At 50.2% G+C, this 14,128-nt stretch overlaps 2 protein-coding genes across 4 annotated transcripts in view; one reads left to right on the forward strand and one right to left on the reverse strand.

Annotated features, from left to right (window-relative positions):
• Positions 1-6,037, reverse strand: part of DNAJC5B (DnaJ heat shock protein family (Hsp40) member C5 beta) — an 81,348-nt gene extending 75,311 nt beyond the window's left edge. The window contains exon 1 of the mRNA XM_014606822.3: positions 5,256-6,037. The gene's annotated coding sequence lies outside the window, so the exon portion shown is untranslated. The remainder of the gene's footprint in view (positions 1-5,255) is intronic.
• A 196-nt stretch (positions 6,038-6,233) lies between these two features.
• Positions 6,234-14,128, forward strand: part of PDE7A (phosphodiesterase 7A) — a 123,076-nt gene continuing 115,181 nt past the window's right edge. The window contains exon 1 of one of the 3 annotated variants that reach the window (XM_019498527.2): positions 6,234-6,689. In XM_019498527.2, coding sequence (XP_019354072.1) covers positions 6,552-6,689 — 138 coding nt within the window. In that variant the 5' untranslated portion in view covers positions 6,234-6,551. The remainder of the gene's footprint in view (positions 6,690-14,128) is intronic. The other 2 variants (XM_014606884.3, XM_014606885.3) reach the window with 2 other exon arrangements.

The raw sequence follows: 14,128 nt of genomic DNA on the forward strand, positions 1-14,128 counted from the left end.
AAGAATTGAGTGAGTGGTAAATCAGATCACATAGGGCATCTATACACCTGCTCCTGAGTTGTGGCGGGGGGAGTGGGGTGCTTTAATTAGAGCGGCTCTGAGAGCTGTTCTAATTAAAGTGCCTGCAGTGTCATGTGTATTCAATGTCCTGTGCTTCAGACATGGAGGCTCAGTCCTACTGGGAGATGTTCTGGCTGCCATCCAAAGCATCTCCCCTCCTTTAGTTCCGCCCTGGCTCGTCTAGCACCCCAGGAGTCAGGAGGAACAGGGAAATGAGAGTTTCCCCGAAGTGGGGTATTTTGCTCAACACCATAACACATGTGCAGGGGTGTGTGCAGTGGCAAAAAAATATTGAATCAAGCGGCACAGATTTGCCATTGCAAGTGCACATGCGTGCATGTGGGGACGCACCCTCTGATGCATTTATTACTTTGAAGAAAAATAAATCTTCATTGGACTCAGTCAGTCATTTTAGTCACCCAGAACAGAACTGAATCTCACTTACAAGCTATTCATCAACTAAAATAAATTGTTTGTCTGTTAAATTATTATTATTATCATCATTATTATTACATTCCTAACAGAGAGTGGAATATATAGCAGTACATTTATATAATATTTCCTCTATCACTGCCTACAACTAACAATTTTTTCCAAATAGGGTCCAAAGCTGTGTAACTAAGTATATATGACGTATCGTGTGAAGTCTTAACCTTACTGCCAGTAAATGAGCAAACATTTAAAAATGTATTACACAAAGTTGGGCAACTGAGTCATTTTGAAAAAAAAAGGGTTTAAATGGGTACTGAATAATAGGTTTTATTCCTGTAAGAATTTTAATCAACTAGCTTTAAATCTTTTACTAGAGGGAAATGTAAAGCAAAACATAACAACAGTTCACAGGGGGAGTTAAAAGGATGTTCCCAAAAGGTGAGAGGTAGTTACCTATATTAGTCTGAAGTCAGGAAGAAGGCAGGGTGGATTTGCACCTTTGATTATAGACTAACCAAATCAGAGATGTATATATGACATAAGCTTTTGTAAGCAAACAACACATGGCTTACAGCTGCCTGGTTTATCTGCCTGGTTTAATTTTATCTATATAGTTATTAGAGTCTCAATATTTGATGCTTTTATTTAAAGTTCGAGTACTGGTACTTTGTTGATTATTTAAATGATTAATATTTCATTGAACTTTTGAACTTTTCATGTATTTTAAAAGAAAAAAGCCTGAAAAATTAACTCAAAAAGCTCAAAAGCAAATCAATTACTTTTTAAAGACACATTTGTTGAAAGAAATCCATGATATCTGACGCTTGATTCAAAATTTTTGAGTGCTTGTGGAAGCCAGTACTACAAGATTAAAAGGAATGCACGCTGCTCAGAGCATTTTACAGGTAAGAAGTCCTGTGCTCCAGGGTCTATTGCTTGTACCAGTGCCAGCCTGTGAGGGGAATACAGGATGTAAATCAGTGGGTGTACATAAGACGCTGTAATGCGCAGTCACCTATTTTACTGTGCATTAGTGCCTCATGGCAAAACTGTGCTAATGTGCTAATGCACAGTAGAATTAGTCTACTGCACACTAAGTGTCACAAAAAAGCCATTTGTCTTTGCTACTGAGTGTGAGTGCAGGCTAATGTGCCTTTATGTAGTACCTCATATTAGAGGTACTAAACTTAATGCGCAGTAGCAAAGGCACATTAATGAACTTGTAGAAGTGCCCAGTAATTCTCAACAAGGGTGCTGTAGCTCCTAGGGTGCTGTGGCAATGGGGTACCACAGAATATTAGCATTATTAGGTGTGCAAATGTGATTTATAAAATAAACCCAGGGATTTAAATAGGAACTTGTAGTGTTAAACACATTCTGATGTGGTCTATCTGAGTGCTTTGCAACATTCTCCCAGTAAGTGGACGGGGTAGGCGTCATGAGGCATGCATTGACATGGTTAACCGGCGGCTTCAGAGCTGGTGCCACGAGGCAGGCTTTGGGTTTTTTTGACAACGACCCAGGTTTTTATAAGGAGGGCATGCTGGGGCGGGATGGGCTTCACCTCTCCCCTAATGGCAGACGTATCTTTTCTTCTAGGTTGGCTAATCTCATACGGCGGGCTTTAAACTAGCTTCACTGGGGGAAGGGGCCGCTTCGAATGGAGAGGATGTTTCACCAGCACGCAGGGTGACAAGAGGAAGGGAAGCACAGGTAAGTAAAAACGTACGAGGAGCAGGAGGCCACAACTGTCCTGAGAGTGGGAGGAAGGCACGAGCACCCTTTGGAGGCCTCAGGTGCCTCTACACTAATGCTTGGAGTATGGGGAATAAACAAGAGGAACTCGCCCTTAGAATAGCCAGTTCAAACCCAGACATAGTAGGGATCACAGAAACGTGGTGGGATTCATCCCACGACTGGGCAGTGAGCATTAGGGGCTATAGGCTCTACAGGCGGGATAGAGAAGGAAAGAAGGGAGGGGGCGTGGTGCTCTATGTCAAAGAGCAATTCACATCCTCTGCCAGCAAAATGGCGTCAGAGGAGGGGCAAGCTGAAATGCTTTGGGTCAAGATACAAGGGGGTCATGGGGAGAGGGATGTAATGGTGGGGGCCTACTACAGACCCCCCAACCAAGGGGAGGAGCTGGACCGGGAATTTTCAGGCCAGCTTGCAGAGGCACTTAAGGCAAGGGATGTAGTTGTCATGGGTGATCTAATTACCCAGACATCTGCTGGGAGGAGCAGTCAGCCAGGTCGGACCACTCCAGGAGGTTCCTGGCCAAGATACAGGACCTCCACTTAACCCAGGAGGTGCACAGTCCCACCAGAGGAAATGCCCTGTTGGACCTGGTCCTGGCCACAGGCGATGATCTGGAAAGGGGCCTCCAGGTCCTTGATCATCTGGGTGATAGTAATCATCGCTTGCTGGAATTCATCATCCAGCACAGGGTGACAAGGGCCTGCAGTAAGGCGGTAGGCCTTAGACTTCAAGCGGGCCAGCTTCAAGGAGTTGAGGAGATTGATGGGAGAGGCGTTGGGGTTCCCGAGGGCAGGGGAACTCAGTGCCCAAGATAAGTGGTTGTTCCTTAAGGAGACGATACTCAGGGCCCAAGAGGTGACGATCCCAACTAGAAGCAAGGGGGGCAAGAGTGCCCAAAAGCCTCCCTGGCTCACCAAGGATGTCCAGGAATGCCTGGTTGCCAAAAAGGTGGTGTAGACCCGGTGGAAAGGGGGGCGATCTCCAAAGAGGAGCATACCTCCACTGCTCGGGCCTGTAAGGGGGCTGTTAGGAAAGCTAAGGCGGACGTAGAGCTAGGACTAGCGTCCAAGATCAAAGATAATAAAAAGTCCTTTTTCAAATATATAGGGAGGATGAAGAAGGCGCTGGGATGTGGGGCCCCTGCAAGATATACTGGGCAATCTGGTGGTCGCACCAGAGGAGAAGGCAGACCTCTTTAACAAATTCTTCACCTCTGTTTTCTTGTGCAGGGGCTGGGACTCCCCCACCATGATTCAAGATGGACTCGGGGGGAACGCCTCAAGACCTAAGGTTGAGGAGGACCGGGTTAGAGTGCTACTGGAGGGGCTGGACGTGTTCAAATCAGCAGGTCCAGATGCTCTCCATCCGAGGGTGTTGAGGGAGCTAGCAGGGGTTATTTCAGGGCCCTTGGCACGGCTTTACAAGTGCTCATGGTACTCGGGCCAGGTGCCAGATGATTGGAAGATAGCCAACGTGGTCCCCATCTTTAAAAAAAGGAAGAGGGAGGACCCGGGCAACTATAGGCCCGTCAGTCTTACCTCAATCCTGGGGAAACTCTTTGAGAAGATCATCAAGGAGCACATCTGTGACGGGCCGGCATCGGGGATGATGCTCAAGGGCAGCCAGCACGGTTTCGTTAAGGGCAGGTCACGTCAGACCAACCTGATTGCCTTTTATGATCAGGTCACAAAAGCATTGGATGCAGGTGTCACCATGGATGTAGTCTTTCTGGACTTCAGCAAGGCCTTTGACACTGTCGACCACCCCATCCTCATTAAAAAACTAGGTGACCGTGGCATTGATGCCTACATGGTCAGATGGATTCCGAATTGGCTGAAGGGTTGTACTCAGAGGGTGGTGGTGGATGGGTCATATTCGACCTGGGGGAAGTGGGCAGCGGAGTCCCCCAGGGCTCGGTCTTTGGGCCCGCACTGTTCAATTTCTTTATCAGCGATTTGGACGACGGGGTGAAAAGCAACCTGTTCAAATTTGCTGATGATACCAAAATATGGGGAGAGGTGGGCACATTAGTAGGGAGGGAGAGACTGCAGAAAGACCTGGATAGATTGCAGGGGTGGGCTAACAAAAACAGGATGCGTTTTAATACTGACAAGTGCAGGGTGCTGCACTTGGGCAGTAGTAACCAGCAGCACACTTATAAGATGGGAAACTCCCTTCTTGAGAGCACGGAGGCAGAAAGGGATCTTGGAGTCATTATTGACTCCAAGGTGAACATGGGCTGACAACGCAAGGTCACGGTCGGCAGGGCTATCCGGACCTTATCGTGCATCCACAGGTGCATCTCAGGTAGGGCCAAGGAGGTGATCCTCCCCCTCTATGTGACACTGGTCAGGCCGCACCTGGAGTACTGTGTCCAGTTCTGGGCACCCCACTTCAAGAGGGATGTGGACAACATCGAGAGGGTCCAGAGGAGGGCCACCCACATGATCTGGGGACAGCAGGGCAGACCCTACAATGAGAGGCTATGGGACCTGAACCTGTTCAGCCTTCTCAAGAGAAGGCTGAGGGGGGACCTGGTGAGCGTCTATAGAGAAGGGTTTGGGGGAAACCTTGTTTCCCCTAGTGCCCCCCGGAATAACAAGGAATAATGGCCAAAGTTGTTGGAGAGTAGGTTTAGATTAGACATCCGTAAGAACTACTTCACAGTTAGGGCGGCTAGGATCTGGAACCAACTTCTAAGGGAAATGGTGCTAGCTCCTACCCTGGGGGTCTTTACGAAGCGGCTTGATGCCTACCTGGCTGGGGTCATTTGAGCCCAGTTTTCTTCCTGCCCAGGCAGGGGGTTGGACCTGAAGATCCACAAGGTCCCTTCCGATCTTACTTCTATGATTCTATGAGAAAAGTTGCTCTATTGGTTTTCTATGATCAAAAAATGAATGAAAATTAAGAGGCATCTTCCGAGGGGTGCCATGAGACTATTTTGGTGCATCTTAAAACCAAAAAGCTTAAAGACCACAGATGGAGACACTGTAGTGGATGTATACCTTGTACCAGGGAATTTCTTTAGCAGCAGTACCAGGGGCATCTGTAGAGCCACTCAGCTTTATTACAGTTCCATGTGCAACTTTATATCTGTAATTGTAATGACCTGGCATGAATATTTGAATATAATTGACCTAAACCTGTACATTTAAATGTTTAAAAAATGGTGAAAAGTAAGTACCAGCAAAGCTTCCTGGCCTGTTTGAGTCTTGGCAAACCCAAACCTCCCCTTTCCTGTGCCACAGCACTAGGCCCCTGCTTCTCTCCTTCCTCACCCCTTGTGCTGGGTTGGGCTGGAGAGAGAAAACCCTGTGGGAGCCAAGGGGAAGGGGCAGTCTAGGCCTGACCCCTTTGGTCCCCTCTGGGATTTGCAGACTCTCTCGTGTTTGGGGTGTGTGAGAGGCTGCCATGGACTTGGGCTGGCACCACAGCGCTCTGGCAGCCCGCAGCCCCCCTAAACCAGGGTTTGGGGCAGTAGAGCCATGATGCAGTCGGGGAACAGGGCCTGAGGAAGTGTCAGAGCAGATAAGTAGACAAAGGCAGGCTCAGGTGCGAGGAGGTGACTGCGTAGGGCAGGTTCAGGCTCTCCCTGCCCCCTCCCCCTCGCAGGGAGCTGCGCAAGCCCAGTCATGAACGGGTCGGTTCTTCACGCTACTCAGCCCCCCGAAGTGACGGAGGAGATATCCGACGTGAAAGGAGGAGTGTTTGCAGCAGAGTTCCGCCCCCTCACTGCGGGAACACTGGCAGGGGTGGGGGGGCGTGTCGGGCGTGAGATCGCACTGCACAGCCGCTCCAAGAGCTGGGCTGCGACAGCGCATGCGCGCTGGGGGGGGGGGGGGAGCGCACAGGCGAGCCGGACCTGCCCTCGGTCGCGGGGGGGGGGGGGGGGTGACGTGATGACGCTCCGCGCGTCGCACGCGCACGCTGCGTCTACCTGGGGCCTCCCTCCGCACCCGTGCGCTCCGCTCGCTCGGGGCTGCGCCGGCAGGGGCGGGGCGGGGCCCCCGTGCGCGCGCGCAGCTCCCTCTCCTCCCCCTGCCCCCGCCCCCTCCTCTTGGCCGCAGCCCCTCTCCCGCCCGCCGCCGCGTGTCGGACAATAGCAGCGCGCGCCGCAGCCCCCCCGCGCGCCCGCCCCCCCCCCCCCGCGCGTGGCCTCCATGCGGGGCTGAGCGCGCCGAGGCTGCCGCAGAGCCCGGCGGGCGCGGGGGAGGAGCCGGGGCCCGGCCCCTGCGGGCTGCGGGGGGCGGCGCTGAGGAGGAGCCGGGGCCCGGCGGCGGCGGGGGCGCCGCGGCTCTTCAATGGAAGTATGTTACCAGCTGCCGGTGCTGCCCCTGGACAGGCCGGTCCCGCAGCACGTCCTCAGCCGCCGGGGCGCCATCAGCTTCAGCTCCAGCTCCGCGCTCTTCGGCTGCCCCAACCCCCGGCAGCTCTCGCAGGTGAGGCGAGGCAGCCCTGAGCGCCCCCTCCTCCACCCCCATGCGCTCCGAGGGCACGACAGCCCATGAGGAGTTTCTGGGATCCTCACGGAGTGCTGGGCTGGCACCTACTGGGCTTTCCCCGCCGGATTCCCGTTGAAGTCCCCCCCCCCCCCCACTTCCCCGCGGATGCAGCTGGGGGGATTGCGCTGGCCGACCGGCATCATGTAATCAGGTTTCATAGGGTGACGGTTTCTATCGGGCCAGCTGCACGGTTGGACAGAATCGGGTCCGACCTGGCAAGCTGAGCTGGGCTTTGTGGAAGCCAGTTTTAGTTTGGGGGGGGATTGCTAGGGGTGGCAGACACACGGTTGAGCAGCAGAAAGGAAGCAGGTTCTTGGGGGATGAGGCCTTTCAAAAAGAAGATGGGTCATTCCCACCTTTCTCCTGTGGAAAAGGGGTCAGGTAGATGATAGGATGCCATAAGCCAATACTAGTGTTATGCCCTTGGTTCCTAGGGTCCAGCCAGTTTGATTTCTTGCCCCCACATTCACCTTTTAAACCTAGGTTTCCCTTGAGTGCGAGGGCGGTGAGAGGTCAGGGATGGAGCTATAGTTCTGCGATAAATGTGCTCCTACTGGTGTGTATGTGTGTCTGTCCTTTCTGCAAGAATTCTTTTTGGTGAGTAGCTGCTGTTTAGTTTCGCCCGTGTAGTTGCAGTGGGGAACTCAGTGCATTGGATCAAGGATATCACATTTTGGGAAAGGCTTGTGTAGGGGCCATGGATTAGGTGGGTGGTCTTCAAGCTTGAGCGTTTGTTCTCCCAAAAGTCAAAGCTTCCTGTGAGTTTGTTGCCAAAATATGGTTTGATACTGAGCAGTTTAGGTTCAGGAGAAAGCATGGATGTGATGCTGAATATTTCCCCCTTTGTTCTTTACATTTTTGTTTTAGCATTGCAGAGTTGTCTGCAAAAAGACAACAATCTCTGGCTTTTTAATGTCCACAGCATCAGCCCTTTGCCTGTTGGAGTGGTTACAATAAGAATGATATTGTCTCTTAAATTTGCTAGTGTTGACCTGTTTTGAAAACCTGATAATTGGTGGTGGAGTTAAATCATTTTTTTTCTTTTATTGCTGGTTATTCCCCTGTGAATGTACTGCTGCAGATTCCTTGCAAACTGTAATAGTTAGACTCCTGAGTTATCCAAAAAACCTTGGTTCAGGTGGAATTATGGCAGAGATGCATACTTGTTTTAATTGCTGAGTTCTGATGATTTCTTGTAACATTTGTATCAGGAAGTTTGCTTTCAGATTTTTGTGGTTTTTGGTGGTGGCAGTTGTTGCTTTATGCTGAAAGCATTGTCATGTGTCTCAATTTCTTCATCCTTTAAAAAAATGTTTCAGGGGTTTTGTCTTGTTTTATAGTAGCTCATTGATTTTCCTGCCTATCCCTTACCAAGACTTGCTCTAATTCATGTGCATGTGTTTGTGGAACGGGGCTGCTTGTCTCTCTCCCTCTCTGTCTCATAAAAAAAAAGCAATGGTGGTGTTATATTGTGGATCGTTTTCTTCTACAAACTCCCACAAATTCAAATGAAGGAGATTTAAATTTATGGAAGAGAGTAGTTCTAAGAAAAGTAATTAAGTTGAACATTGAATGTAACAATTTTTCCACCTTTAAATTGCCATGTAACATATAATACATTTCTTGGTCTTTTTTAAAATTAAATTATTTTTTATTGTAGTATTTGAATCAGAACGGTTTTGGGAGCAGAGGGCAACCTCCCCTTCCTCCCTTCCCTCCCATCTCCCCACCTGCTCCCAAAACCAGTGACTAGGTTTGGGGAGTAGGCGTGGGGGAAATCAGTGGCTGTTCTTTTGTTCACTACCCAGGCAGCAGGAGCTGAGCCAACTGAGCATTCTGGCAGAGTGTTCTGGCCCATTGGTCAGACCAAGGTCCCTGGTTAGGGGGGACTGTGTTAGGGGGCTTTGTCCTGGTGCTCCAGACCCTTCCTGGACTGGTCTGAGGGGACTGAAGCAGAGGGGCTATGCCCTTCACTCATTCTCCTGACATGGTTGTCCTGAACTAGGGAAGTGCAGGGAGCATTGCCCTACTTCTTCACTCCCCTTCTGGGCCAGACTGGGAGTGGGGCATACAAGCATTCACTTGTGCAGTTGTTCACTGTCTCACAAGGACAATTTTCCAGGTTGAGAGCTGGAAGATCTTTCTCCCAAAAGGAGCGTGCCTGACCCAGGAGAAATTAGGTGAACTACTTGTATGTTTTCCATTTCTATTAGGACAACAGTGATTCTCCCAGTAGAAATGTAATGCTTATAGCCACTGACAGATGTGAAAAAAACCAACAGCAGTGTTTTACCCGAAGAGAGTGTGTGTTAGTTTGACCCAGCTGTTAGATAATCAGGTATTGGATAAAAACACCAGAAAGCCCTGCTTAAGTGCCTGATCTATACAGATGTTGGAGGAGCCAGGTCAAACTAATGCAGTGCCTCTTCTGAGCATATGCTGCGCTCAGTGCAGGGGCACACTGAGCTGAAAGTAAAGCCCTGTTTTTTTGTGTGGGGGAAGGGAGTTCACATCTGTACACAGCCTGTTGCCATAGGATCCTACAGTAGAAGGGACCTCAAGGTTCATCTGGTTCTACTCCTTGCATAAATGCAGGATTCCCTATTCCTGTATGACCACAGACAGATGCCTATCCAGCCTCTTTAGAAAACCTTGGGTGAAGGAAATTCTGGAGCTTTGTAGGCAGTTTATTCTGTTATCTTTGCAGTTTGGAAGCTGTAGTTTTAAATCGGTTACCTCTTGTCCTACCCTCTGTGGCAAGGGAGAACAGTTTTCCTGTCTTTTTTTATGGCAGCCTTTCAAATATTTGAAAGCTGCTATCCTGTTCCCCCTCACCCTCTGCCTTAATCTCCTCTTTTCTAAACTAAATGCCTAGCGTCTTCAGTTTTTCCTCATAGGGTTTGCACTCCAACCTCTTTATTATCTTTATTACTTGCATCTGAGTCGTCTTAGTTTCTTTACAGCCTTCTTAAAATTCAGTGCACAGCTGAACATAGTACTCCAACTGAGGCTTAATCAGGTCCGAGTAGAGTTGTATTCTCTTCTCCCATCTCTTCCCATGACTTAAAAAGCAGTTGCAATTTTGAAATGCATTATATTGTGACAGCATTATATTGTTGACTTGTACCAAGTTTGTGATCCATTATGCCTGTCCCTTCATATCCTTCTTGGAAATGCCAAACAGGTTCTCCTCCTTTCTGTGTTTGTACATTTGGTTTTCACCCTTGTGTATGATACCCTGTTTGTGCTGGTTGAATTTAATTTTGATTAACTGGGGAATTGGGCTACAAACTAGAAAATATTTTTAACATTTAATGCTATTCTCCAGAGTATTTGTATCAACTCCTAGTTTTTTTGTTATTTACAAATTTGATACATATACTTCCTGTTTCTACATCCAAGAAATTGGTTTAAAAAAAAAGTTCAGCAGCATTGGACTCAGGAAAAACCCCATGTAGAACCTCACTTGAGACTTTTAACCAGTTTGTCATTGATCCATTAATGGTTACTCTTTGCTTGCAGTTAGTCAACCAATTATGGTAATTCTGTCCAACCTGCATTTCTCCAGTTTATTTTTGGGAGTGGTGTGTGGGACTGGACTGAGTTAAAGTCCTTGCTAAATTTCGGGTATAAGTACATCTATTGTGTATCTGTGATTCACCAAAAAAATCACTCCATTAAAGAAGAAAATCAAGTTGGTTGTTAACATATCATGCCAAAACAATTCATGCTGGCTGCTAGTGATCACTGTCTCATTCTCCCCATATTAAAAATTGATTGTTGCTCTATAACAGGGGTGGGCAATTATTTCAGCTGGAGGGCAGCTTAATGAGTGTTGGTGAGCGGTCAAGGGCTGCAAGGGTAGCTTTGCCCCTTGGGAGATAGCCTGCCCTCTGGTTGCCATCTTGAGACTGGAAGTCCCTCCCCTTGTCCTGGAAGTACTCGTTTTGGGAGGGCGGGTGCTGCCATCTTGGAACTGGAACCCCCTCCCCCCCCCCCATCGTATACTAAAAAATAAATCATCTATAACTTATTTTAATTTTATTTAAAAATATTTTTGTCATGATTTATGTGTTTGCATAGTGTATCTAGAGGCAATTGCATAATAGCTCAAAATACAGTCTTATTCTTGTATATTGTGTGTGGGGGCTATGGAGGTGTGTGTGGATGTGGGGTATGTGGTTCCGGTGTGGGGTGGGAGGGTGTGGGTGTGTTTGGTGGAATGGTGGGAGGTGGAGTGTGTGGGGGGGGACTTGGCTGGGGTGGCAGGGAGAGGGGCAGAGCCGGCTCAGCTCCATAGCATGGAGCTCGCTCCTGTTCCCCATGATCTGTGTGTAGCAGTGAGTGAGGCTGGCCTGCCAGCTCCATCACACAGGGCTTTCCCCAGAGGCATGTGGCTGTGGGGGACTGCATGTGAGCTTTGTGCGATGGAGTCGGGAGGACCCTGCGCCCAGGCTCTGTGCTTCTGCTGCCCTATCCTGGGTTTGCACTGGCTTCGGGGCACTGGTGTGGGCTCTGTGGGCTGTGCCACCTCCCCCCCACTCCCACCGCTGTCACAACACTGCCACTTCTCCTGCTGCTTCTATACTTTCCCTCCCACATGTCTGTCCACCACCGCTGCTGCTGCTCCTCCTGTTTGCTGCCACTTCCTGCCTGCCTCCACTGCTCTGGCCCACCCCAGCCAGCACTACACAGTTCCCAGCTGAATGGCTGGGACCACACGGCATGGCATGGACCCAGTCTGGCCCGGCCTGGGCCCCACAGCATGGGTTCATTATGGTGGTTTCCACCCCCTATTCCATTGTGGACAGGCCGGGCCCGTTCTCTGCCATACAGTGCAGCATGGAACCAGCCCAGCCTGGTGTGGGACCCATGGCATAGGCTGATCACAGCAGTTTCAGTCCCCTCCTCCCTCCTGGCTGATCCCCACTGATTTCGTGCTGCTTGGATCTGGTTTAGCCCAGCGTGAGCCTCATGGTGTGGGCTGGTTGCGGCGGTTTCCCTCCCTCCGTCTGATCTTATCTGAGTTTCCACTCAGATGGAGGGAGTGCTGGGGAACAGCCAAAGGGTTGAAAGGCCAGAAGCTGCAGAGCCTTCTGGGTGGGGGACAAGGCTGGGTGGGCCTTGCTGCTCTGCCTCCAACCCTAACATCTATGAATCTTTGGCAGGCAGCCATGGGCAGATAATTAATTTTCTAAAGGGGTCCTGCAGACTGGATAGAATGGCCTGGCAGGCTGGATTTGACCTGTGGGCCATATTTTGCCCACACCTTCTCTATAATTTGCTCTAGTACAAGGGTGGGCAAAATGGCAGCCAGACTCCGTTTCCCAGCAGCCTCTGCCTATGTCACTGCAGCTGGTTTCCATGGAGATCCCAGCAGTGGTGGGGCTGTCACAGCTTGGGGCCAGGGTTTCCATGGAGACCAGCCCCAGCAGTGCTGGCCAGGCACATGGCTGGGTGGGGAGCTGCTTTGCAGCTGGGGCTGGGATCTTGCAACAGTGATAGTGCGGTTCAGAGCTGGGGCAGAGCCATGATATGCTGCCGGCATGCTTCTGCCTGGGGCATGCAGATAACAGATCACAGCTCTGCCCAGGGTCCAGACTATGCCATCACCCCTGCAAGGTTCTAGCTCCTGAGCAGCTCCCCACCCAGCTATGTGCCCTGCTAGTGTTGCTGGGGCTGGTCTCTTATGGAAACCCTGACCCCATGCTCTCAGGTTGCCATGGCTGCTGGGGTTTCCATGGAAACCAGCTGTAGCAATGCAGGCAGGGACTGCTGGGAAATGGAGTCTGCTGCAGGCCTGATCTGGCCCACAGGTTCAACCTTGCCCACCCCTGCTCTAGAGCTTCCCAAGTAATGGATGCTAGTTGACCAGTTGCTAATTCCATGGGTCCTTCTCTTCTTTCTTTGTAAAGATGAGCACTATTCTCCCTTCCCAAATCCTCTGGGATCTTGCTGTCATCCAGGAGTTGGCAAATGTTAGGCAAGTGGCTCTGAGATTTCTTTAGCTACTTATTTTGTCATGGTGGGGTGAATTCCACTAGGCTCTGCTGTCTTTAAATTCATTCAAATTATCCAAAAGTGCTCTGCATTCTGTATTTATCATAATCTTTGTCCTTTCTCTTTTTTTCCTGTTTTGCTAGTTGCTTGATTGTATTTTTTTTCTTGGAATAAGACTGAAGCAAAATAGGCATTGAGTAGCTGAGCTATACTTGTCTTCCACTCATAATTCCACTGTTTCAAGCAGTGGACGTAGTTTCCCTGATCTTGTTTTCATTGACAGAGTTTTGGATCCCTTTGTTGTCATCTTTAATACCTCTTACATGTTGTAACTTTCTGGCCTTTTGCATCTCAGATTGTAGAGGTTTAGAAAAATGTTCATTTTTTTTGTTTTGATTAATACTTAAACTTTTAAGTGCTGAGTGGTAAACTTATAAGTACTATTATTTAAAACACTAAAGCATACAAATATTATTTGTTTATATTTGATGTTGATAACTAGGGATCCAGGCTTTCTGTTTTGAATGGAAAAAAGTGCTTTTTCCCTTTTAACAGAAAAATGTGGATTTTCCATTTTTGCAAAGAGTGCTCTGCCATGCCAGGTGATGCCCACTGGGCTGTGGAGGCCCTGGGGTAGGGAAGCAGTGTGGAGCTCGCAGTGGTGAGCAGCTTCTCCGTGTTGGCCCGCTGTTCCCTGCAGCCCTGCTTCCCCCCACCCCCCAGGGCCTCCGCAACCCAGTGGGCACGATCTGACATGGCAGGGAGCAGCAGAACTGTGTGTAGTGTGGGCCTTGCAGCGGCGAGCAGCTTTTGCCTTGGTGATGTGCCTTCTGCACACGGGGCAGCAGCATGGGACTGCACCCCTCAAAGCAGCAGCATGTGCAGCAGGTGCATCGCCAGGGCAGTGGGCAGGGTGGGTGGGTGGGAGGCGCTCACAGGAGTGAGGAGATTCCTGCATGGCCCTGCTGTCCCCATCTGTGGCAGGTCGTACCTGCTGGGCTGTGGAAGCTCTGGGGGAGGGAGGCAGGGCAGGAGCTCAAGCCTGCAGCCTGCATCTGCCCCATGCACAGATCTGGGGTGCGTGGGTTCCCCCTGTCCCCCAGGAGTGTGCAGTGCAGTGGGGAGCTGGCTCTCCCTCTCCCCTGTACGAGCACCCATGGCCCCGTTCTGCTCCCCACTGGGGCCCTGCAGCCACATTGTGGCACTGGGCCCCAAGCCTCACCTGGCTGGGCAGCAGCCCCAGCCCTGCCCAGCTCCTTCCCTACAGGGGCCTCATTCCTCTTCCCCCCTCCCCCCTTCTGGAGTTGCTGTCAGGCTGCCTGGGGCCACATGCATGTCTTTGCACATGGCACCCCCTGTTGCATTGCCTTTTTCCT

This window comes from Alligator mississippiensis, chromosome 3 (genome assembly GCF_030867095.1).
Source record: "Alligator mississippiensis isolate rAllMis1 chromosome 3, rAllMis1, whole genome shotgun sequence".
Classification (NCBI taxonomy): Eukaryota; Metazoa; Chordata; order Crocodylia; family Alligatoridae; genus Alligator; species Alligator mississippiensis.